The sequence below is a fragment of the Melospiza melodia genome, chromosome 1 (assembly GCF_035770615.1).
Source record: "Melospiza melodia melodia isolate bMelMel2 chromosome 1, bMelMel2.pri, whole genome shotgun sequence".
Classification (NCBI taxonomy): domain Eukaryota; kingdom Metazoa; phylum Chordata; class Aves; order Passeriformes; family Passerellidae; genus Melospiza; species Melospiza melodia.
In genome coordinates, this window is record NC_086194.1 from 113,579,465 (window position 1) to 113,606,335 (window position 26,871).

General features: G+C 42.5%; 1 protein-coding gene across 1 annotated transcript in view; it reads right to left on the reverse strand.

Moving 5' to 3' along the window:
* Positions 1-314: 314 nt before the first annotated feature.
* Positions 315-26,871, reverse strand: part of PARD6G (par-6 family cell polarity regulator gamma) — a 63,464-nt gene continuing 36,907 nt past the window's right edge. Inside the window, exon 3 of the mRNA XM_063164833.1 lies at positions 315-1,834. Coding sequence (XP_063020903.1) covers positions 975-1,834 — 860 coding nt within the window. The 3' untranslated portion in view covers positions 315-974. The remainder of the gene's footprint in view (positions 1,835-26,871) is intronic.

Consider the following 26,871-nt stretch of genomic DNA (forward strand, 5'->3'; position numbering starts at 1 on the left):
AAGTTAGGCTTGAGAGTCAGTCAGCACCTCTCCCCTTCGCAGGGCAATCTCTTGTCAAGGATTGCCCCAAAGGTACAGCAAGGACCTGTGTCAGCTCTGAGGCTTGCACGCCTAAAAACTCACATGAACCATGATTTTGAAAAGACAGAGATGATGCGGGAAGGGGGGGAAAAAACCAAACAAATAAAAAAAGGAGGTATCATCTAATAAATATGGTAAGAGAATACAAGGCGGCAGCGGCGCTGCCCCCGCTGCGGTGCCCCCGCCGGCCGGCAGGTGGCGCCCATGGCCCGGCAGCCGCGGCCACAGCCGGCGCCGCCCCTCGGGCCGCGGGCAACACGCGGCTTTACATGGATATGGATTTCCATCGTTTCCTTTGGAAAATGGGTCTGCAGCGTCTCCCGAACGCTGCTGCCACCGGAATAGGAAACGGCTGCTTTTACAGAGCTCGTCTGGATTAGACATAACGCTGAAAAGATGGTGTAAACAAGTCGGCAGAAGGGCTGGCTGTATGTAACACAAGAAGACGGTATAGCTATTAAGAAGCACTCTCTCCTTAGCTGGTATTAGAAGAAAACCAGGTTCCACTTCAAATAGACATGCCTGTTACTATTAAAATCTAATTCATATATATGCATGTATAAATACATCTACCCATGCTTTCAAACCCGAGTACATAACACTGCCATGGGTAGCCTGTAAGACTGCTTAGGTTTATACCAACTAAAACAAATTTGTGTTCTCACTTCAGGGCTGGGACATAAACCAGGTTTTGCACTCTGGCTTTCTCCTGACGAGTTTTGCAGTGCATGACAGTTTTATGTCTAACTCCAGATGCCACGTTTCCTAGAAAGCAACAATTTTCTGCACCCGTGAGGTCTGTGAATGTCAGCTCCCCGTTTCGTGCACGTGCTGCACGAGTCAATTGTCCCAATTGGCACTTAAGACTGTAAGGAGAATTGCAGAAATTGCTACTAAAGTGTAATGACTGTTCCGTCCTCCTCGATACCTCCTCTGGGGATAACCAGACTGTGTCGGGGATCAGTTTTTAAGGAACTGAGTAATTTGTGGAGGTTGCCGTTGCTTTCTCGGCCAGAGCTGTTGTTGAGCACCAGGTCCCTTTGAAGTCTGTGGCTAAGGCTGCTGCCATTGATTCGAGAGAGGCTACTGGAAGTAAGGCTGTGCAGTTTAGGAATGTGTTGTGGCTCCAGACCACCCTCGATGACAATGTCAGCCTCTTCGTCACTCTCCATTTCATCAGGGTGGAAGTTCTGCAGCACGTGGGGTGTAGGCAAGCTATGGTGACTCGCAGTGCTGTCTGTAGACTGGCCAGAGCTACCAGACATCCTACTGCTCCGAATAATATTGTTCCTCTGGTTTGCTGGCTTGACCGTGATAATGAGATTATGGCTGTTGGCAATCATCATGTCTGTGACCTGGTCAAGAGTCTTTCCTGCTACTTCAATGCCATTGACTTCCAGGACTTCGTCATTCACAGCCAGCAAGCCCGTGCTCTCTGCCAAGCCACCAGGAACCATACGGGAGATGAAGATACCGGGGACTTTTTCCAGTCCGTGAGGAGTCACCCTTACACTGGTGCCGTCGCGAATGTAAAACCCCAGGGGTTTCTCACACCCGTGTCGATACAGCCTCACTCTCCTGTGTGTTTCGGGGAGAATGTCCACATCAATTATGGAAGACACCGGTCTAAAATCGTGAGGCATGCTAATGTTGATGTGGGGACGCCGGCGGAGGTTGTCATTGCGCAGTGTCACCAGAGCCTTCTTCTTCCTCGACAGCGTATTGGTCCCGAAATTGCTGTAGTCCACTTCATCTGAAAGAGAAACAGTACCAATGTATCAAACAGAATAATTCAATCTGCAGGCCATTTTCTTCCTCCAATTGGTTCAGTGAAGGCACTAATAGCAATATGGAAATAATAATAATAGGAAAAAATAATACTAATATGGGAAAAAGCAAATTAATTCTTCCATTTACTCTAATCTTTGTTTCACTTTATGTCCATTAGCACAACACTCAGAATGAATTAATTATTTACAATAACTCCCCATACTTCTTCCATGTTTTGGAGAAAAGAGACTTCTGATTCTCAACTCTTGTCAGCTGCACAGAAAGCAGTTTCTTGCTGCAAGCCTGATACACCATCTTGGACGTGAGACTGCATTTTCAGAGCTGGACTGTAATCTTACACATACCTCCCAAGTGGGCAAGGAGCGTATATGCATTCCTAACCTAAAAGTCTGAATTGGGGAATGTTTTGATACCCAATACTCTGCCTTAACCTTAGGTACAAACATGAAAGCAAGAGTGCAAGAGAGTAGTTAGAGATGTTTTCAGTCTAGGCTTTTCTAGTTAAGGGAGTTTTGTTAATATGCATCTCTTGCTACATCACTTTACTCTCTGGAGTATTTCACTTCAGTTCAGCTGAAGTATATAAGCAATGAAAAGTGCTAAAAGTGCCATATAACAAAAAAGTAGTGTGTAAGCAAGCAGCCTGGCAGAAAGAGAAGCAGGTAGAAGGAAACTCCTCTGCTTAGTCTGTATGCTAAGGATCACAGAATGGACATGGATTCAAACCCACTCTCCCTCCTTGAGAGCAAGATTCACAGGAAAATGCCTTTCTGGGGTCTGCAGTTTAAAATTGTTTAAATATTTCAGTCTCTGTAGCAGTTATCTTAAGGGCACATGAAAAGTGATCACCTTTAATTCATCCAAGTAAACTAGGTTATTCCACATAAGAAGTTCATGTTGTGCTTTGCATAAAATATACTTAAATCATGAAGTTGTTGGTGTACAAATTGCATCACTGCATCTCACAATAAAAATACTGTGCGTATATTAGACATGAACCATGCACTAGCTGGAAAGTTATTTCACCAGGAGTTTAAGCATACTTTTCAGATAAACTAACAGACTTGCAGTTTATTCTCCTGTTGAAGACAATCAGTACCATACAAGGTACAATTTCAGAGCTGCCACTAAGAAAATTGCTTCTCTGACAAATTAATGTTTGAAAGAGTAAGAAAATACCTGATAAAGGTTGGAGGAGGGAAAAGGGTGTTAGTAAAAACAAGCTTATAATTGCATTTTTATGTCTTGCAAGGTTTTATTTTCAAGTCCACTTTCAAGATGCATTATTGACAGACTTCAATTAAGTGATATTAAGTTACACTAATTAAAGGACACTAAAAAAAAGTGGTCAGTAGCAACCTGACCTAACTCAGCCTCCTCAGAGCAGGGTGTTAGATTAGGTGGGCTCCAGAGGTGGTCCCTTCCAGTCTAAGTTATACAGTGAACCAACATAGTCCTTTGGGCTGGAAAAAAAAAATTTAAAGACTTCAGAAATATTATTTCTTATTTTTCCTATAACTTATTTACACTGGCTATAGTAACATCACAGGACATCTGGAAGGTCATCCTGAAGAAAAAGTTTCTGTGAAATGAAGATATTCCTTGGACAAATGTATTGTGTTTAACTCCACATTCACCTCTTCTCTCTTTCCCAGGATGTTCAGAGCTGTACCAGCTGCACAGTTCCTGTTGTGTTATTTAGACTGGTAAGGCACAGGATTGGAAGTCCTTACAATCACCCAAACACAAGAAGCTCCCAGCTGGTTTCTGGAAGGGTATTCACAGCCAAAACAGTGACTGCGGAGAGATGGCACCGTCTCAAGTCCACCTGGTGAACAGTCAGTGCAGTGACTACTCTTGAGTACAGTAGCCAATTACTGCAGCCAAAGCCAGGTGTTATTCCTCTTCTTCCATCAACAAGATCACCATCACATTCAGCTACTTCTGATGGATGATTCCAAAGGTTCACAACAAATATTTTTCCTTGAAAAGTATGGGTGTACAAGAGATGTCTTTCATCACCACAGTCTCCAACACTGTGCCCAGCTCACCCCCACAATTCACTGATAAATTTCTGTGACAGTTCTATGAAAACAACTTAGGGCTTCAGATCTAGAAGCCAGGTTCCTTCCTTACTTGAAATACAATGCTGTAGAACAGTACTGCTCTGCCTTAAGATCCAAGATCACAAAATTTTCAGTTTAAGATGCCAATTAAAATTACACATGGGTTTATGCATTTTAGACTGTCTCTAGGAGTACTGGCAAAAAAGCTTAAAACAAAAACTCCATTCCTTAAAGACTCAGAAAATTAGGCAGGTCAGTACAGTTCATTGCACTGCAGGTAAAATGAAACACATGCCCTGATTAGCCATCTATCCCCTGTAACAGCAGGTAGCTGTTACATCCCTCTCTCTCTCTGTAAGAATATTAATACTTAATTACTTTAAGGCAAACTTGCAAAAGTTTTACCAAATAATTCATCTGAGAATATTTGTTGACAAAACTGTTTTCTTTCCCTTAAATTAACAACAACCTAGAGAGTTAATTCTCACAAGATGCAACTTTGTGATGATAAAGTAGCAAAGTCACAGAAGTATGATGGCCCTCCTTACACACATAAGTAATTTTTGAGGCGTCTCCCTTGAGCTGAACCACTGCAGGGCACTGGCACAAAAGAAGTGATTGTTTTGGGCTTGTGACCTCCTCACCTGTGCTCAGCCCACTAACCAGTCTCCCCAGATAATTGCCAGCATTCCTAACCTCTGAACAGCTTCAAAACAACCAACCCCCTTTAATAACAAAAAGCCCTTCTCACCACAAAAATGCTAACTTTTTCCTCCAAACACAAACCAGGCATGAGTAGGGATTACATTACAAGTGATGCAGGTTACTTTCACTGTGGGACCACTGACTGTTCTAGGATTTAGTATTACAGGGCTGGAACATGTTAAAAAATGAAGTCCATGTCCTGCTGATGACTGGAGTTTTTGTTTTTAAAACAGTGGCCAAGCAGTAGTTTCCAACTCTGACAATAAATGGAGTTCTATATGAGGAAAATGAAATCGAATTGTAACAGGTAAAAAACTGTTAAAAGATATTACAGGTTGGAGAAATGAGTGTTAATTTGAAGAGTTTTAAAGAAAAAATACTAACTTTATTTTCTAGAAAAAAATCTGCAGTTCAGAATACATGCTCTTTGACAATACAGGCAATATTACATTACTTGAATTCAAGATAACCCACTCTCTAGTGGTTACATTCACTTGAGACATCACCTTAAAATAAAAAAAAATAGTAAAACCAAACAAAACAATCCTGCAGAACTAAACAGCTACACCCTCAATGTTATTTAGAACCACTACTCTTGCTGCAGGAATAAAGCAAAGTATGTAAACTGAAGTTTAACATAATTAGCTGTTGCTGTGGCAGCAGAAAGTCATCAATCCCCACCAAAATGAAAATAAAATTTCCTTCTTCACGAGGGAACTGGGAGACCTCAGCCAACATAATTGACTTTTATCAGCTGTGGGGTGGTCACAAAAAGGTGACCAGTACTAAACTGCTCAGGTGCCATGTGTCAGGCTGAAATGGAAACTGTATCAGTGCATAATTTATGATGACATTCTTTTTATGAAGGTCAGCAACTGGTTGGGTTTTGAGTTTCTACCATACAGGATTGCAAGCAGGAATACTGCTTCAGCTAAAGAAATGGACTGTGCTTGATGCCAGGTCTCAGGCAAGACCAGAATGTACCATATGGAACCAGACAGAGCTCATTTTTCATTTGTTACCATATCAAATTCCCTTTTGCACAACAGAAGGGGTCTATAGAAGTTTGCATGTACACTAGCATGAGAAGTGGCATCAAATGGCACATCTGAACAATGCTTAAAGCACTGAATCTTACAGGGACTTGTATTTTCTTATGTCTCAAAGGAGGCTAGACTTAAATGTTACTTGCATACATACAGGTGACAGAGGGAGAATTAGTCTTTTGGGTCTTGAACATGTTCCTCATTTCTTAGAACACACCAGATTATATGAATAATTTTAATCTACAAAATGCAGTGCTTTCAGATAAGATGTACTACGAACTGGATGGATAATCCTGGATAATCACTAAACTTTAACAGACTTGGACTGAATTTTACTTGTGCCCATAATTTGCTTTTGACTGAAAATACTGTTCCTGTAAAAAGAGATGAGGAACATAATTTACCACAGTTGGAGAAGAACTGACCTTTTCTCTCTCTTACTTGAATGTGCAACCAAAGCTACACAAAACATCCTCAGATGCCTTTGTAGGCTGTAGGTGCTCTTTGCCCCAAAAGTTTCAGTTTTCAGTATGTTTGAAGAAACATTTTCTCTATTAATGAGTTACACTAAATCTGAAGTATTTGGCTGAGTCTTTTCTGTTACTATGTGTTTGGTCAGTGAGGTGTTTTTGGGTTTTTTAAAACTACCTACTTACCCATAGGGCCCTTTCTGTTAGAAAAGATACATGTACAGATCTCTTCATGCAGAGATGGAGACTGTGCTCATTTTCTTGACAACACTGATGGTGATGGTTAAAAAAATACCTGTAAAATCTATAACTTTGCTCTTCTAACAATTCTGTAGTCATCCTGTGGCTTTACAGAACACCTTACATCTTCCTAGTGGGCATCACAAATCCTATCGTTAAGTCACACAGGACATAGCAGAGCATACTGAAGGGCTATTTATAAGGCTAAGAAAACTGCTTAGAGCATTTGGTTGTAGCCAAGAGAGTATTGTATTTCTGTAATTTACATGAAACAAGAAATTATAGACCTGAAAAAACCACCAGGAGCACCACTCCCACTGCTTGGACAGCTGCTTTTCATAGGAACTGCCTGCCAGATAAAATACCAAAGCTTAGCCAGATAAGATTGTATAAACAAGCTGAATTCCACAGAGAAGCAGACTGCCAGGCTCCTATAGGAACAGTTTAGTTTCAGACTCTACATTTTCAGTGTACATGCACTCATGGCTTATTATTTCCTCTGGGAACTGTGGAACGTTAGTTGACAGCCCTGGAAAGTACTTCAAAGACAAAATTACTTCCACTAGGGAGAGCGGCACTTCAGGCAGCTTGGGAAGGAGGCCAATGAGTCATTAATAGTGAAGGGTAACCCCTCCATCCAACAGATCTCTATTACTGAGCATTCAAATTAGCAGCAGTCATAAAGCCACTTCAAGGGAACGTGTCATTTTTAACCCTTCTACTTTTCTGTGTCCTGGCTACAAAACCCTGTCCATGTTTGACAGAAACTGCAATCACTTTCTATTTTCTTAGAAAGATCAACACCAGAAGCATTTGTGAAAGCAATCAGACAGCAAATAAGCTGGCAGTCTTTCGTTTATGACCTGTAAGGCTGACTGCATGCAAAGGGATTTAAGAGGAAACAGATACAAAATGAACTATGACTTGGGGGCAGGACCAGTGCCAATACTGCTCATCAAGGAGTATTTAATGGCGGGAAAAAGAAGGTTATCTGAATGCTAACATTGCATTGTATGTGTTGCAGGAATATTAAAAAAAAAAAAGCCATACTGCTGCCAGCAACCTCTGGGTGAACCAAACAAAAAAAACCCCACTCTGTAGGTAAAGAAGTTGTAGCTGTTATTCTGTCAAAAATCAAGTAATGTATCCCACACATGTACAGACCCACACGCAGATACTCACTCCCTCTCTCCCCTCGTATAACTGTATCAGAAGAAACTGGACATGATCTGATCAACATTTAGAAGACCACCTAAATGTTATAGTTTATCATTAACATTCAACAGGACTTTTGAAGCAGGAACTATGCCTAATGAACTGCAGAATCAGCACTAGAGAGACAGATTTGCCTTCCTACTTAGGAAGTGTTCATTAGTAGGTTAGGGTTACAACCTAACACAGGTGTAAAATCCAAATGTATCTCTACTTCCAACATATTTATAAACTTGAAATATCCTACCTTCTCTCAAGAAGGTAAATGTTATTTTGTTCTTTGGTTTAGCATGTTACAGCAGTCAAAACTAGCATTTCAATTATCTGTCTCTTTACAGTGTCAGACATGGATAAGAAACATTTTTAAGCTGGTTGCCTTGAGGATGGAGACAATCAATTCCTTGGGACTTTAGCCTGTGCTGCTGGCGTGGCCTCCTGCACTTCTCAATTCTTGTCATCAGAGGCCACTGTTCCCTTGCTGAATCTCTTCCTTTCCCAGCAGGAGGCCCTTGCTTTTGACTCCCAGCCCTGCTTCAGTGGAGCAGAAGCATGACCTGCAAGTTTGTCCCATGAAAGAAGTGAGGCCTTTGGAAGAGATGGGTGCTACCAAATATAAGTAACCATCCAGACATGTGCCTCCCAAAGTTATCCTTGTCAGAAACATCAAAACCCAGCTTTCCAAACTGTCCCATAAGCCAACTACAGGACTCCAAATTTTACAGTGGATGTGCAAATAGTGATTACTAGGATTTTAAGGGTTTTCTTCCTCTAAGTTTGATATGTGACTTCTCTTCTATCCTAAAACATGCCAGAAACAACAGCTTTTCTCCCATTGCTGCTTTCCACAAACCACATTATGCCAAGATTATGTTATTGCAGCGCTAGAAAATTGTGGGGTTAAAGCTTTGGCTTCATTGCCAGGTTTTTTTAAAGTATTGGTTAATCTTTCCCACTTCCTGCAGGAGGTCAGTCGGAAGTTGGGAGGAATCATGTTCTGCTGCACTTCTCAGATATCAATCATTATGATGTTCATGCCAGGTCACAGGTGCTGCCCCAGGGAGGCTTTGACGCTGAGCTGGCTTCCCAGGACAGTCAGCAGTGAGGACACCCAGCAGCAGTACTGGATGGGTGATGCATGCAGAGCATCACCTGTAAGCAGCTCTCCTGCTGGCCTGCACCATGTATCCAACAACTCCCAGCAACCATCAACAACTGTATTCCTTCAGCTGATGTCACCAAAATGGGAGGGCTATCAATCCTATTCAAAGATGTTTGGGGAGCAAAAAAAAAAATCACACTCAAAACCACCCTCCACAACCGATAATTTCAAACAATCTATTCAGCAAGTTATCATTTAAGATTTAAAGTTATTAAAAAGCAACCTTTAACTATTCTACTTCAGCCACTCCATTTTCCCCTGCAAACACCATCCTATTCAATCAGATCAGACAATTGAGGGGAGCACCATTTGTTCCCTCAAACAGGCACTAAAGGAATCACTTTTTCCAACAGAAAATGTGTATGTGCTATGCAAAACAAAATGAGAGATGAAACTGCAATAACTTATTAGCCAGTGCAGATACAATAAAAATCTCATTAATGACACAAAAAGTGGTAAATTTTATCAAGTGAATATTGAATACAACAGTTTCCCAATTAGTAGTAGAAAATATTACTTCTTGAACAAGTGTAAAGCGTGCAAGGCATTAAATGCTTACAGATTGTGCCAAAGAGCAAATTCAGGAGAATATAATTCTATTTTTCATAGCTGCAATATTTAGAAAAACCAAAAGTAATAAAAATAAATTCACCTCAGGATCACATGAATTTAGAATACAAATTTTATACCTCTGAAAAGAAACAAAATTTTTGTCTCATACTAGTCTCAGGAGAAGCTTCAAATGTGGCTTGAAAAAGCAGCACAACATCAAGCAGCATAAAATAAAGGTGGTAAATGTACATGATGAGATTATTTACACAGGCAGAGGTGAAATGAAATTATTTTTAAGGGCTGCAATACTGAACCTGATCAAAACCATCATCCTACAGACGAAAACATTAAAACACAGCCTTTTCCTCTGTTCAGAGGTAACTTGATCAGCATGAAAGATCATTTCAACAGCCAACAGAGGTGAGGAAGGCAGGATCTCTATTACCCGGATAACACAGCTTGCGGCTCACCCGAGGGAACTGAAGCCAGTGTGGTACTTCACACTCCCTTCTGCTACTGTCTGCCACTTATGCCACTTCTCTGCCAGGTGTTCTCCTCCTCTCCACTCTAGGGTGATCCTCCCTCCATAGCTAAAAGCAAAACTGATAGCGATCAAGATTCTTTTATTGCCCCGTGCTCAGCTACCTGCTAATTCATGTTTCTGTAGCATGCAAGCAGTTTTCCTTCTTGGAAGGAACAGATATCCCAGAACTGGAAGCACTTATTCAAAGGTGGTAAGAGAGACACTCAAAGGCTACAAACATTAAATCTGGGACAAACAAGGATACTACCAAAAAGACTGTTTTCTGTTCTGAAGTAATTCTTTCTCATGCATTCTTTTGCTGAGTAACACCTTATTCATCCCAAGCTAGTTTAGGCAGGCAAGCTAGGAAGTGCCTTTTCACTTATTCTTCAAAATTCCCAGTAAAAATAATTTTTTAAAAAAGTCACTGAACTGTGGAGAAGTTCATATTTAATGAAAATATAAGTCTCAAAGAAATATAAGTCTCAAAGTCAATCTCTTCCACACACTTTATTCTGGAGTGTTCTGAAGTTGCTACCAGACTTTCTCAGAGAAAGATGTGGTTTTATGCAGTGAGCATTTTTTCTAAGGTTGTGTTTTCTCTCTTCAAAAAAAAAGGACATAACAATGTTTTTATAGCTTCACTGTTGTGGTGTGATAATGTCACATACATCCTGCAAAGGAGGGGAGGGAGAGAAAAACATTTGCAGTACTTCTCAAAGCACTTTTCTGGTTCCTGCCTCCAACCCAGCGGATTGTAAATGAAGTCCAGATTCTGCCTCTTATCATGGAATTAAAAAGGCTTCAAAACAAGCGTGGCATAAGAAATTAATTACAACACTTGTCTTTCAAGTCAGGACCTCTGGGTGTCTCCCAAACTTTGCTGGCTGCAGTCAGGTTAGTCACAAGACAAACAGCGGCCGCGGCCAGCCCGGACAGCTGCACCGTCTCATCAGCCCCACGCAGCCGCTGCCCCGGATGGCCCGGGCCCTACGGCACCGGCAGGCTCCTGCCTCCACCTGCGGCCTCCCGGATGCACCGGGATGCCCTCCCGGCTGCTGGGACTGTGGGAATCCCAGACAGCTTATCTCCTGTGCTCCGGCGGGGCAGGAACAGGCGGCGCTGCCCCTGCAGAGACACGTTTTCCAGCCCCCCGGGGCCCGGGCTGCAGCAGGCCGGGGCAGGCCGGAGCAGGCCCGCGGGCAGGAGGAGGAGGAGCGGCACGGAGCCCTGGCAGGAGCAGGTCTGAGCCAGCCATCATCCATCCACACCAAGGAGTCCGGCCAGCACAACCCCGTGTGTCCTGCACGGAGATGATGGCACTGGAAAGGAGCATCAGCAAGTGAAGCAAAATCGTGGGCTCCTCAGGTGGTGGGGGACAAGGGAGGATCACTTCAAAGTGCTGCTGGTGCAAAGCAGAAAAGTTGCAGACACCCACTATATAAAAATATTTAATGTTTGGTTTTCTAATGCAGACAGAGGAGAAGCAAGGTCAAGAGCCCAGTCTATTGCAATTCAAACTGCATCTGTAACACTTCCCCAGGCTGGTGGCACTATTACCCCTCCAGAAGACATGGCTGCTCACCTTGCAAATGGAAATCATCTTCTTCCCAGTTATAAACAAAGCAAAAGCCAGGAAGCCCTCTTTCCTGAGGACAGGTTGCAAAGCAGTAAAAGCTACCTGCAGAGTGCAAAGTCAGAATTTTCCTGAATGATCATGAGGGCCGAAGCAAAGGAGACTTTTCTCTAGAGCTCAGTCGCTGCTGCAGAGGCCCAGCCGCGTGCCAGGCAGCACAGAGCCGATCTGCTCTACAGAGAGGGGCTGGGAAGAACTTCCCACCTGGGAAACAAAATGCCAACCCCATCCACAGTGCACAGCCACCCCCAGCTGAACACTGCTACTGGGGTACCCTGAGGTCCTGCCACAAACTAAGGAAAAAAATGTCAGTCCAAGGAGGGCTGCCTGTCTTTGCCCCATGTACATCCTTCCTACAGAGCCAAGGACAATCTGGCCGTCTTGGTGGGGGGAGAGGCTCCACAATACTTCCCCCCCCCCCCCCCCCCCCCAGTTAAACAGTAGATATTTAAAGAAAAAAAAAACTTGATCTCTCAGACTCTCAGTGTGGTATTTATCATAATCCCTGTGGTCTTCACACTCGTTCACATACATGGCACATTTCTATGTGGCTCCCATAAGCCCTGCTGCAATGGTGGCCCTTACCTGGGCTTCAGCAGCACGTCACCTCCTTGTTTCCTCTGCTGCCTTAACACCATGAAGCAAGAGGGTTACAGCTATGTCCCCATTCCTCATCCTCAAAACAGAAATTAAGCCTTGACTAACATACAAGAATCATTGCTTCCACTGCTTAAAACAAAATCAACTTGTTACTTTTAATGTTAGATTAGCAAAAACCTTTCCCAGTCATCATCAGAAAGCAGGAGGCCCTTAACTCTCATACCCAGTTCTGTCAGTAAAGTGCATGTTTTTCTTAGAAGCAGCTTAAAGGATCATGGTGATTCAGGCAGAAGGATCAGCTGTGTAGAGTTACTGGCTAAGTGATTTCTGTAACATTTTTTAATGCCGTATTCCTTTCTCCATCACTGGCTATAGCTCCATACCCAATTAGGTACACAAAGTAATTAAAGGCTGCTGCTTGGGCAAACTTTCCCCCTGAGGAGACTCCCCAAGATCTCCTGACACTCACAGCACCTGCATACTTGAGGGACTTATCCTACAGATGACCACTAACTGGACTGTGAAGTTTCTCTTTTCCAAGAACATTAAGCACTGATCTGCAACACTGAAAAAACAAACAGGAGGAAAAAAGATCCCAAGTACACCACCTATGTTTACACTGTTTAAAACCTGGCTTCTTTCTTCCCACTTTTGAGATGCTCCATCATTATGTGAGTGTGGCAAACTCGTGGCTGGTGCACTTTTTCCTTTAAAAAAGTGCTTCTTCCTGTGAGCACATGATACAAACAAGGGAGTGGCAGACAGGAAGCGATTATTCAGAAATTAAAGAATTAGATCAGGTTCCACGATATCAGAACAAAACATGACACATGGCAAGTGAAGCTGACATTTACCGGCTCAAATGTAAGAAAACTTTATTTACTAAATATAATTCAGGCCTCATGCAAACATTTTGCCTCCTTAATGAGTATCAGTGTTGGCAGATGTGAGCACTGACATGTCTCCTGGGAGCACCAGTTACTCCATGTATTTCACCAGCAAAGTTACACCAAACACAGAAATACAGACGTACAGCTTCTACCCAAACAAGTTTTTTTTTAATGAAAGCATAACTCTGCCAGTAGGAGCAGCAAGTGATGGCAATTCTGCTCGTGGTTTGACTGGCAGGGCTGCTCCAGAGATGCTAAACACAGGCACTGCTCAAGTTCAGCCCTCATGTCTGTTGCTAACAATCTCCTGCCACAATGAACGGAGGTTCCCAATGCCACGGGTACACCCAGTATTCGTGCCACTGGGAATTCCCTTAATGATCTCAGTTTTCCTGTTACACAAGAGATAATAACACTGAGTCACATCACCACATTTGCCTGTTGATTGTTGGGGGGTAGGGGCACACACCTACCAGAACCTACAGTTTTGACAGCCTGATCTGTGCTCTAAGTGCACAAACTATGTTAGGACATGAATTTTACTGCAGCTGGAAAATTAAGCTGTGGCCAGACTACTGCTGTACAACTCCTTAGTGTGGAATTGCTCTCCTGATTTACTACCATTTCAAGTTCCAGAAAAGACACCTTAAAGAAAAGCATCCCACACGAGAGAACTGATTACATAAAGTCCTTTTCATCTGTGAATCCTGAAATGCTAAAAATAAAAGTTTACTGCTCATGGGAGACTAAGCTCCTATTAAAATGGTTAAACTAAAAACCTGGAGAATACTTCAGAGGTTACGCAAAGCCCAGCAGCTTTAAAGGAAAGAGGAGGGATTTACAGGGTTCAAAGGCAGGAAAGAACAGATGAGGTATGTTAGGACTTATTTTCATTACACTGCATAGTTTGTTTCCAAGAATGCTTTCAACAGAAGCATCCTCTCCATACAAAAGACAAGTGCCTGTTGAGCTGACAAGCTTGGACACAAGCTGTGTCCCAGCCCACAGACAGTGAACTGCTACCAGTAACCTTGGCTCACCACTTGTGTCTGCTTCTGAGACTTTTCTCCACCTTCAGTCCCACAGGGGCTCTACCGTGAGCAGCCAGATCACATCTTCACCTCCCATATGAAACAAGAAGGAATTAAAACCCCCTTCTGCTTTCTTTAGACAAAAGCCTAGTGTCCCTTTTCTGTCTTTCCTCACCTCACTTAAATTGCTAGAATGCATTAGGAATTGGCAAGATCTTTAATAATAAGATCAGGCAGCATTACTAAATGCATACTGAATTCCCACAACAGGAGCCAAATGGTGACCAAGACAAGAATATTTATTCAATGATGTGTTCTATCTTCAGAAGAAAAGCATTCCAAGGACATGAAAAGTGAAGACAAATAGCTATATAAAACAAAACAATGGCTCAGACGTAGATGTGATTAAAATGCTTTTTTGCTAAGGTGCTCTTGGTGGAGGGGAATACATACACTCAGCACTGAGTTGTGCTGTATTTTAATAACAGATAAGCTAATGGAACATCTTATTTACAGTTTACCAGCTTGAGAAAGTTTTGCAGCTGCAGTGTAGAGATCAACATTAAGAACCGACAACTCAGTCTCAAGGTTAAGGAAGTTTTCTTTGTGCTTATGTTAAGTGTTATGGACATGTTTTAAGGTGGTCAAGAACCAAAGCATGGCATCTTTTTGTTCTGTACAAGCATCAGTGCAGGGCACCTCCTGCAGACACCAGGAAGATCCCAGAGCTTCCTCCCATGCTGAAGGACAGATAGAGAACATCAGAGACAGGTTGAACAAGTTCCAAAGTTAAGGACACCTGTCCTTAGCTTAGCAGCTAACACCACATTAATTCAGGGAGCTGCAGTGAAAAAAAAATAAAATAAAACAGAGAAGTAGAATTTTTTTTTCTGAGCTCCTTTTCCTCCAAACCCAGGCAGATTGTATTTATCTGCTCAGCTCCAGTTTTTCCTTCTGCATGGATGCAATTTAACAACCACATCACCACGCTAAAACTCTACACAAGACAGCTCATCTTGCCATTGTCTGTATCAGCTCATTTCACACAAGTCAGGCCTTCGACCGTGGCAAATCAAATGATATGTTAGTTGAAAGGAATCCACTTGAACTCTTACTGTCCACTTTTTAGTACACAGATACAGTACTGAAAGTTTAAGAAATAAAAGGGCTGTGGCTATGAATTACCTGCTTGTCTGTGGAAAAAAAAAATTTGGAAAATCCTAATACTAAGACTACCTGAAGTATAGTAAAAGAGTGGTGAAGCATTCAAGACCAGCTAGGCATCACAGAGATCAAAAAACCAGTCAGTAGAAGGGAGAATCTCATTTGTAACACATATTTCTCCTGGGAAAGCACCACTGTCCTGTTTGGTTTTATGCCTCTCCTGTCAGATCAGTCAAAGGCCAATGTTAAGTTAACATGCCAGATTTCACATCATCTGCTTGCCCAAACAGCTGGGAAAACTGTTTTAGCTGAGCTCTGCTCTTTTGCTCACTTCAGATTGTTGTGTTAATTAAAAAGTCTTGCTCTTGTGTTACACAGCCCACAGGAAGTGAGGAGGAGATTCCTAACTTCATAACCACATTAGCCAACAGCTCCCAGCGCTCTCCGCGCCGCTCCGCAGAGCGCCAGCGCCGTGCTCTCGGGCTGGCAGCCCGGGGGAGGATGCTGCGTAGGAGACTCCTCACGTTATGCAGCGTCAGCCCGAGCTCCTTCACAATGGGAGCTTTCTGCCAAAGAGCAACATAAAATCCTCCCTAAAACTACAAGCCCGACAGAGTGAATTTCCCAAACAGAAAGCCAGCCTCACAAAAATCCACTCGGTAAGCAAAGGTAGTTGCTAGCTGGGGAGTTACTGGATATGAATGTGTCCCCTTTGGGCTCACCCCTAGCCTAACAAGTAAAAATATTAGTATTGTCACCTCCAAGCTTAGACTTTAGAATTTCCATCTTGGAAGCACTACAAGGAGTGAGTCACTCTATATACCTTGGCAGCGACTTGCAGGCCAACAGGGAATATGCAGAAGGAAATAATGTCACCAGTTGGTGAGGCAGCAGCTATGTTTACCAGCCTAAACAAGCTCGTGTCTCAGTACTTTCAGTTAAGTGTGGCCAACAGCAAATCTCCAATTCACAGGTCATAAAACTTCCAGCTCAGAAGTAATTTACTATTTAATATGTCTGAAAATTAGAGATCTTCAAAAGTTATCCCAATCACTGAAGAAGAATACTAGATATTAGAATCACACCAAGTGGTGAATTCTTTTGAATACCATATTGGCCTTGCCTGATCTCTGCAAGGCCTTTAGCAGAGCAGGAGGTTTGGACACTGGAAATGCAGAAGTTCAGAATGGCTGCCACCTTGTCCTATCTCTGGGAAGCAGGAGGACGCCTTCACAAACAGGAGCCAGGCATGGTGGCACAGGGCACCCACAGGACAACAACCACAGCAGCTCAGCACAGACATAAATGAGGTGGGGAGATGTCAACCTGATTGATTTTGACAGCCTGAGGAAGGTTTAGGCATTTCAGCAGATACAGTTGACTATCATCAAGAATTTGCAAGGTGTGATCAAGCTAATTAGGAAAACACAAACAAAGCCCCCACTCCAACCCATTTTGTACTGGTCAAACTGAGTTTTGAGGGAGATATCAATAAACAAGGCACTGAATAATTAAGAGAACTGCTTATGTGTCAAGTGAGATGGTTAATACTGTACAAGGTGGAACTTAGTTACTAGCTAAGGCTAAGAATAAACTGAGGAATTAAGGGCTCTCAACACATCAGTTTACTCAATAAGCTCTAGCAATTTACACCTGTGCTACCTGAGGAGCAGTGCTAAAGACACTCCACAGTGCACTTAAGGAAGTCTTTCTTACTTCATGGCATATACACTCTGCACAAGACTTATTCACATCTTGAGCTAAAAGTTAACTTTTATAAGGGGCTAACGGAGATGCATCGACTGCACCTTTGAAGCAGACAGTGAGGGAGCAGCACAGAGCCAAGTTTATGGCATGGTAGAGTTAGGATGAATGTCACACCAAAGGCTGGCTAGGAAGCTGTGAGAATCCCACTAAGCAGCCACTTGAGAGAAAGTGTATTAATGAAGCAAGACCCTTAAGCTGTTTTTTGTCTACTTCCAACAGATCTATTACCCTCAGAGGATTTATTCTTTCAAAAGCATGCCAGCTGCCCTCACTACCAGAAATGCTTTATAAAAAGCTGGGCACTTGTATGAGCAAGTATCACATGCAACAATTCATGTTTTCAAAATGGTCTGCAAAAAATGAGGCTGCAAACCTCTTCCACTGCATTGATTCAGAAATCAGGAGACATATCTTGACACCTTTACCCCTCCCTAAGAAGTTTTAAAACTGATAATAGACTACATGCACATCCTTTCAAGCCTTTTTATTTGTGTGTATTATTCCAAGTCTCTAGGATGCTCTCCTTAAGGCCACAAATGGAAGAAAATAACTGTGAGTACAAACTCTCCCCATTCCTCTCTGGAACTTGTAGATGCCTTAAGTAAGACTTAAAGTAAGGCACAACAGTTTGACTAAGCTGCTTAAATACCCAGGTGTTTTCTCCCTCATTATGTACACTCAATGCCCTATCAGCTGCCAATGGGTTAACACGCAGAAACAAAGGTGCCATAGACTTTTAACACTGTAATCCCAAACTCACAAAATAAAGCCTTTTAAGAGCCTCATTTTCTTTTAATAAAGTACTAAGTTTCTGCTGCCCACTTGTGAGGGCACTTCGAGCATCCTTATTTTCTAAGCCAACAGAAACCGTGTCTTAGCAAACTCAAGGAAGGCAGCCTTACAAGAACCACGTTCATTTCTTCTTATGAGGAAACAGTTTTCTGAAATTCACCTTCAGATTTCCATTTTTGAGGTATCAGCCCATGGGGCAGCAGCACACTCAAAGTGTCCCTAACTGGCATTTGCAGTTATTGCAAATTGAATTAATTGCTCATGCAGATATTAATTGTCAGCACACACTTATCACCAACCATGATTATTTGCAGACTCTTCAAGAGAAAGTCTGCCTTTCTATAATAGTGTTCTCACTACACCCATTTCAAGGAATCATTTACATTACAGCAGAAGTAAACAAATGAAAACAGATTAATAGAGCATTTACAATTGGAGTAACTTGTAAAGTTTGAGAATTTGGTTCAGGCAGAATGTTTGCACAGCAAGTTCTCTTTAGATGACTAAGCTGTCACTGAAACTGGCTGAAACTCTGAACCACAATTCCTCTCATGGGGGCTTTGCCAGCTTTGCTGCCTACTGCCAGTTTTCATCAGTTCAGCAGCAGCCGGCACCACCACCTGACAAAACTGCTTCCAAATTCAACTTCTGTATCAAGCCTTGCAGTTGAGGGGCAAGGTAAGGCAGCCAAGCACAGCAAGAACATTCAGACTTCTTACACTGTGGAGCTAGACTCAGAATGAAGGAGAAGGTATTTTGTTTCTATGAATTTACACAAGATCAATACTGAGAAATTTCTCTCTATTGCTCTAGCAGGGAAAGCCACATGGAAAAAAAAAAAGACAGACTACTGTATCAGTATTCTTCCCTCCTCCAACATTTTTATTTTCCCCCTTCACATGTCTAATGAAGCATGAAAGCTGTTGCTCCATCCCTTCTGCTGTCTCTCTCTGCCAGCAGTACAGCCAAGATATTCTAGCTCTAAAATTTACAGACTGTATTATGACCTGTTGGCACCTATCATATAAAAAAAAAAAAAGCCAGATCACATCCTTCAAACAATTTTCATCAGAAGAAGTCATGCTGTCAGTGGGATGCAGAAAGTGGAGGAATTCCTGTTTACCATTAAACTTGAAAATTTACTGGGAAAAGGACTTCCAATTACAAGCCAATACCTGAAACACCACACCAATTTGTGTGTCATTAGCACAGATGTTTATCTAGAAGACAGACCTAAAGTTTGTGGATGAAGAATCATTGCAGAAGGGTGACCAGAAACTAACATGAGAGGAATGGGACACACAGAAAAACATTGCTCAGTGCCTTTTAGGGTACCAGAGGAGAGACATGGCCCTGTCTTCTCAGAGGACAACTGTGCAAAAGGAGGTGTACTGTGTCATGCTATTGCACTCCCAAATGTCACTGTCAGGGCTCAGACTGCTATATGGATTCTGACACTGAGCTGCCAGGCATGCACAGACTTCAGCTTCCAAAAGCTATGATCTGTCATTTCATTTTAGAACAGGCTTGACTTTGTGATGTTTTATTTTAGATGCTGTATTACTTTCACAGGTCCCTTAAAAGTTAAGCCATGAGCTGTTAGCTGGAGCTGGCTCGCTAAAAGGTACCTCAGACTTGAAACTCAAACATGAGCACAAAATGCAGGCAAAGAGTCACTGGTATCCAAGTGTGAGAGTTAAATAAAGCTGGCAAAGCTGGGACTGCCACTGCAAGGAGAGCATGCCTAACATCCTGCAGCATGCACAAGTGGATGCCACCTGCTCCAGTCAGGGCTGAGCACAGCTCTGTCCTACTCGTACTCAATCACTGCAAAATGGGGACAGGGGAAGTAGACACACTGGGTCTTCTCACGAAAGCCCCCAACCCAAATAAAAGCCAGATTCCTGCCCAGTGTTGGGAAAGAACACACCAGCTCAGTATATCACCACACCTCCCCTGAGTAAGGGCAGCAAGGCCCTCAGAATACAAGCTGGCTCATTTCTGAGCTGTAACACACAGACAGGTCTCATTACTGAGCTGTAACACACAGACAGATCTCACTTCTGCCTATTCATGGGTGGCTGACTCGTACCAACAGTGCAGCTCTGTCAAACCCACCCAACAGGCCCAGTCTGAAACCTCCAGTGCTGCCAGCTTCCCATGGACAAACCTGATCTTTGCTAACTAAACTCCACCCTCAGCTCTTTTATCCTGACAAGAGACTAGGTTGGCAGGATGCTCCTGGCTGATAAGCAAACTCCTTTTGATTACTGCTGGTTGTACTAATACAGGCGACACTCTAGCAGCTGGTTCTACACAACAGAAAGCTTGAGGAGACAAAAACCCAACCACCACACCAATAAAAAACAGGGCCATTGACTGATGAACTGCTTAGAGAAGCAAATAATTTGTCAGCCGTTGGCCTGCTGCACTCTGCTCGTGCACCAACTCCGTCCAGTCTCTCCTGACAGACTTCTTTCAGGGCGGGGACTGAATCCACATTTTTGGTACATAGAGTCTTCAAATTCTAAACACAATATAGAGATCATTGAAGCTTGTGGAAGAGAAAATGCAAGCAGAGAAAGCACTGGTTTGTAAACAATCTTCAACATTTTCCTGTAAAAAGAATGCAATGTCTTTCATATACATATATATATATATATATATATATATATGAAAATTATGTTCATACATACATATGAACAAGCATTTCACAATTTTCAATCACACATTTTCATTTGCTTTGGCCCACTCCTGTCTGGAAGACAGCCACACTGTATTGAACATTCCACAGTTTCCAAGTTTAGACAGAACAGGCCTGAAGACAATCTGGATTCAACCCAAAAAGCAACTTTGCCTCAATTGAACTTTATTGGCAATTCTGCTTGTGAAGAGGCAACCTAAGAGAAGCAAGGCTCATATCAGTGTTACATTCCATTTCAGTCACAGACAGACTTTCTGTGTGAAATTTTTTCTCTGTTTACATCATGAAAAGTAAAAAAGCAATATGGAAAACAATTTGAGAGGCAGTAGGAAAGAAGAATCAATACTGTTAAGTTGTGAAAAGCGGCTATGAACAGACATGTGAGCAATGAGGACCACATCCAGCCTATTGGTGGTTTTGCAGAAAGGACAGATTCAATTAATGAGCAATTCCAGCATGTCTCCATGGTTCAAGGCTACAAGTTTAGGTCTCAGACTGAGAATTTTAAATACCCATTGTACTCAAAATTGAATTTGGGTTGGCTTCTTGCCTACACTTCCATCTAGCTTTTGTGGCTAATCCAATTGGTCCCTGCCTCTGTCTTCTCAGGTTGCTGTAAGCCATGCCATGGTATGACAGAATTATTTAATGTAGTTTATGTGCAAGTCTGTAGTAGAAGATGACCAATTCAGGATGAGTAAGTTATATCACACATTGAAAACATCTGTCCTTAGAGATAAATGTTTCCTATGTTGTCTTAGCTCAAACGCCTAAGCCTTCCCTGCTCCAAGTTTGATTTGCAGACTTTGCTTTGGAAAGGATTCTTTTCAAGTCAAGAGAGGCCTGTTAAATAAAGTCAAATACATATGATAGCTCTGTATCAGCTATTTCTGGATGCCTTTATAGCAGTAATCAGCAATCTTATGCATGTTATCACCTGACTGTACAGACACCACCTCTGAAGCAGCTACGGAGGAAAACAGGCAGGAAGTAAAGTCATGACTTCTGCTTTGGAGATAAGGAAAACACTTGAAGGACTATTAACAAAAACCACAAAGATAGCAAGCTAGTAACTGGCTGTTCATCTGTCCTGGCTTCAGAATAAATCCTTGAAATTTGTCTACCAATCCCTGAGCAGCCCCAGGATCAAAAGGACAGCAAAGAACCTCTGCTCTCATCAAGCTCCTTCTGGAACAAAGACGTACACGCACATATGTGCTGGAGCACAGATGATAAGCTCTGCAGAGCACTCCCTGAAGCTAGGCCATGTGGCCAACATCAGAGGGGTGATAAACTCTGTGTGAATATATCTGTATGGAAAAGGCCTTTAAAGTCAGATTGCTGACTGCAGGATGTGCTGCTCCTACAGTTACTAGCCAACAACTTGCTCCAAAAGGATGCCTGCTGTCTGTATGGCTGCTCATTGCCTAGCACTGTGAAAGAGGCTGACCCATGGATTTACCACTTATGAATGTAACCCAAAGTTCCTAAACACAGGGCTGTAACCCAGATTCTGTTCTAAACGTCACACATTCTTCCAGTCCAGTCTGGAGAGAACTGAGAGCAAGTTGATTCAGTATGAGCAGAGGAATCTGGAGAAGGGACAGTGCCACAGCTCACTTTGACAATCTGGTTAAATTCTAAAGGAAAATCTAAAGAAAGGAAAGGTTTGCATCTGATGTTGCGTGAGATTTGGAGTCAGAGCAGATAAAAACCAGGGTTGTTTGTCCTAGGAGGTTCTGACAGGATCTTAAAGCAATACTTAGGGTCTGGTCAGCATCACTAACAAAGGCCAGCAGAGCTATGGTGATATGCCAGCAGATGGAAAGCAGTGTTAAGTGCTACTGTGGCAGGAGCAAAAAGCATCTGACCATCTGCTGAGTTCACTGAAACAGTGGCTACTTAAGCAAAAAAGTTAACTTCCAGAAAAACAAAAGCAAGCACAGCCTGTTCTTCAGACAGTCAACTGTATAGATATCCACTCTAAGAATCTGGATTTTACAGCAGAGGCATACAAGGCAGTAGCCCAGTATACACACAGAGAACCAAAGGCTGTCATTCAGTTACAGAAATATTTAGAGGAGCATAATGGAGAAAGAGAAATAATAAAAATGAACAGGAACAAAGAAGAGAGGAAGAAAAGGAGCGTATGAGCTAAAGGAGCATGTATAATGAAAAGAAGCACTGAGAGCATTTACAAGAGTCAAAGTCTGTATAGTCTTAGAATGCTGGCCACAGGGAAAGAAGATAAGTAAACTAGAGGGTAAGGCATCAGCTCATGAAGTAGAAAGAACACTGTGGCCAGCACTGACAAAAAATGAGATTCATTATTTGGGAGAGGATGGAACCAAAACCAATGCTAAATACTGAAAGGACTTCTGTTAATAGACCTATATACTTTTCAGTCTGAGATATGCTCTTCTTAATGCAGATTCCAGGAGGCATATAAAGGAAAAGTTTACAATTCACCCCACCTAGATACCAAGTGCTGATTTATTTGTATCCTCCTTTCTTTCCACTGAGGACAGAAATAGGAAATAGGATAGAAAGCCCTATTCCAAACTCACATCAAAATCTTTCATTTTCACCTCTAGAAAAAGAAAGCTGTAGTTTTTATTGTCAAATGATAGATTAAGGACTCTACACTGTAAGGCCTCCTTACAATGTAAGTGTCACATATCACTATGACTCCACTGAAGTCAGTGGAGCTGCAGCTGGATCTGCTTCATGAACTTCACTGTTTAAACATCAGCTTGATGTGCTGTCCAGTTGCAGAAAAAAATATTATCTATTTTTTAGCAATTTATGTATATTCTACCAAGACAGTGAATCCTGACTTCTGTTTTTGGTCAAGTCTTCAAGGTCTGGGCCTAGTCTTCTGGAGGCCATCAAAGCCAGCACCTGCCTCAACTGTTCAGAACGTGGCACCAATGTTTGCAGCCTAAGTGTTGAGATGTCCTCTGAAGCCTTACTCCTGGCAACATGCAGAGAGGTGGATTGCATTGCCCAAAGTCTACACAGGTGTTCAATGAATAGTGCTTTATAAGCTCTTTAGCCTACAGGGATAGATCTATCACACCATGTCTTACAGACTTCTCTATGAAGGCTAAGGTTAACTTACAAGTGGACAGAAGCCACACCATTCCACTTTGGTGCTGCTGAAAGATAGAAGCACTGCTTACAACTAGGAAAAGACATGGCATTTCCAACCCAGCAACACATTGTGCAAAACAAATTCTGATCCTACCCTAAAGTAATTTCATGCCTATTCCCCATGCTTCTCCTCTCAGCTGCTGAAGCAATTGAGTTGTACAGCTCTACTCCTAGAGCACAAAAACAGAACTAAGGGCAGAGGAGACAGGAGGTTGAGCCAGCTGCTGCACTGCACTCAGCAGAGAATTCCTGTTCCCTGAACTGATGAGGCCACAGAGAAAAATCTCACTCCTGTGACTGTTCTCTCAAGTAACGAATGCTAGGTGTTGGGAGGAGGGATAAGTGCGCTGGGGGCGGTGGTAAAAGATGATCTCACACAGCTATCAAGAAAAACAGGAGAGAGGGATAGGAAAGAAAGCACGCCTGACAGACATGTTAAGAGATGTCTGAACAAGAGCAGGGCTGGCCCAAAACCACACCAGTCTCTTGGGAGTTGTGGAAGTAAAAGCAGTTCTGCAACTAAAAGCTTATCAATCACTTGTGTGCGTATGCTCTACAGAACTCCTGAGGAATAAAATGTGGGAATTGAAGGAAGACTTTACAGGCTCTCAACAGGAAGAGAAGAGAAGAGCAGATATGGGAAAAGGGGAGAGCATAAGAAGCAGCACAAACATAATGTTTGGGAAAAGCCAAGACCTATAAAATGCCCATGTGCCATATGCCTGGAACAATTCTTATCTCACCTCCTTTGAATAACCAGTATCACATTGCTGACTTCCTTCATATTCCCACTTACATCAGACTCTCCCAAAACATCATTTCTTTTTCAGGAGTGGTGACTGGTATGCTGCAACCAAACAGCTGCTGAAGGAAGGAAGCAGTGAGTTTTCAGTCAACATACTAGTTATGCAACTCTGTCAAAAGAGAATAATAATTCACAGGACCATTGTGTGGAAGAGGATGATGAGAACTATATACTGAACTATCATCATTAGTTTACTAAGCATGCTTGCCCACAACTTTAGCAATCCAGAAGAGGTGGTCAGCTTGTTTCCTAGGGGGGGAAAAAAAAAGCAAGCCTGATAACACCAGGTTACAGACTTAATCCCACAAAACATGACGCCGCCTTACGAAAACATATTCCAGCCTAAGCTTGTTTAGGTAATTAAGACAAAAGATCTTCCACCCTACCTTTGCTATAAAGTATTCCAGTACAACTGTACCCTACACTTAGCCTGAAAACATGCCCGTTCAAGTTTGGATACTGGATTCAACCCACTTAAAAATTCTTCTGCATAACTTGAAAAACTGAACATATACTTCCTCAACAGCTGGATGATTAATATTAATCAGCCATTTCACTCCTCTCTCACTATTGCCGTAGCCAAGGGCTGAAAGGATTCACTATAAAAGTCACTCAATTTATAAAGCTTTGTCATATGATAAATATGGTCATGACTTAAAATTATCACCAAGCCTTTCCTGAGTCAGCACCACCAGACTTACCCACCTCCTGCAGTGAGTGTCTGTACAGTTCAGTCACATTACTCCAGGAGTACACACTCCAACTCTTATTTCTGGCAAAATTGCTCTATCCTCACCAGAGCAGGTTTTAACAGGGATTTTAAGTCAAACATGATGCAGCTATAGCTGTATGTCAGTATTCAGTGCTGCTAGATCACTACATTGATTTGATAATTGTCATAGTTCATTCCTGTTTGAATATATAGGTCTCCAACAACTCTCCAGAGTAGCACAGCACACCCAGTAGCAGCACAAGCTCCCCTCATAATACAGCTCCTCCTCAACCCAGAAACAAGAGCCCTAGAAGGGCAGAGTAAAGTACCTGTAGGCTTTCAGGTTGGGAGAATTTCACAGAGCACATGTGTCCAATCCCTCACTACCATACTCAATTTCAAAGAGTGGTCTCCTGAAGCCAGTTAGATGCTTTTTCTCATTTTGTGTCATGGGGAAGGCTCTCTGAAATCACATGCTCCATTGATTAAAGACCATATGAGCTGCAGCACAGGTGTATTTCTGTCAGTTCACAAGCATTTGCTCTCATGCCAAAACAAGCCTTCAGTTTCTTCACCTCCTTTCCTTTCCCCAGTCTCATCAGTGCTTCATATATGGACATCCAGATAACTCCTCTTTACATGATTTTCTGGTCAGGGACAGCGATATTTGTATTGGTATAGCCAGGTTTTGCCATCTAATGAGCTCCCAGTTCCTATCTTTCTAGCTCTGAATGATCTGAAGGCATCTGCCTGCAAGGGCCTGGACTGCAAGCAGAAGCATTTCAGAGCTTCTGCTCCATTATTTTACCTATGACAAGGCAGGAGTTTACAAGAACAGAATAGGAATAGGCATGTTAGTTTTGTCAAGCTGGGACTTGAAAATAGGAGCATGAGGGCATGTCAAGTAAAAAAAAAATCAGCATAATTCTCAGAGTTTTAAGAGAAACTTACTGAGAAAACATTCATGGGTTTTGCCTATATTTAAACTTCACCCTTCAGTTTCACCAGCGTTAACAGAAAATAATTAAATCCTTTGTTTATTGTATTTGCTTAGGTTGCCCTTTTTTGGGGGGGAAGGGGGGGGGAATGTGTAATCCAGACTTTGGCATCTGTTTCTCTCCCCTTGACTCCCCTGGCATTCTTTATCACACTAGACCTGATCATGAAAGACTCCAACAAATTGCTTGAGCATTTTCAAGTATGTCAAATCAGCACTACCACTCCTCACTCAGTCTGCCCTCCCACACTCATTGTATAAGCACCACCTGCTGAAAGAGCAGACATCACACAACTGACATGTTCTCATAAGGTACTGAGACACCTCTAGCCACCCATTTCCTGTGGATTCCCAGCAAGGATGGTCTGCTGGGACTCCAGGCATGAAAGAAAAAACTGAACAGAAACAAAATAACCAAGTTACAGTTTCACATCAGCAAAACTGTGCTGCTTCTTCAATGCTTCTTCTGCAGCAAGTAGTGTGGAGAAGACATTTCTCAGTCTCTGCCACTCGCCTCCTCCAGATTCCAACAATTCAAGTCTTTCTAGTCAGCAAAAGTCCCTCTCTTCACAGGAGCAAGGGGAGAAGAAGTCAGTTGTGCCATACAGCCGGGGTGCTGTGGCACTGCTGTGACAGGCAGCTTGCATCTTGCCAGCACAGACATATTTGTGAAGAAATTAAAGCAGCTTTAGCAACACACTGCACAGCCACCTACGCATCCTTGTGAAGTCACAGCTTGGCCCCATGTGCTGAGGAGACCTATGGAATGCTGGCA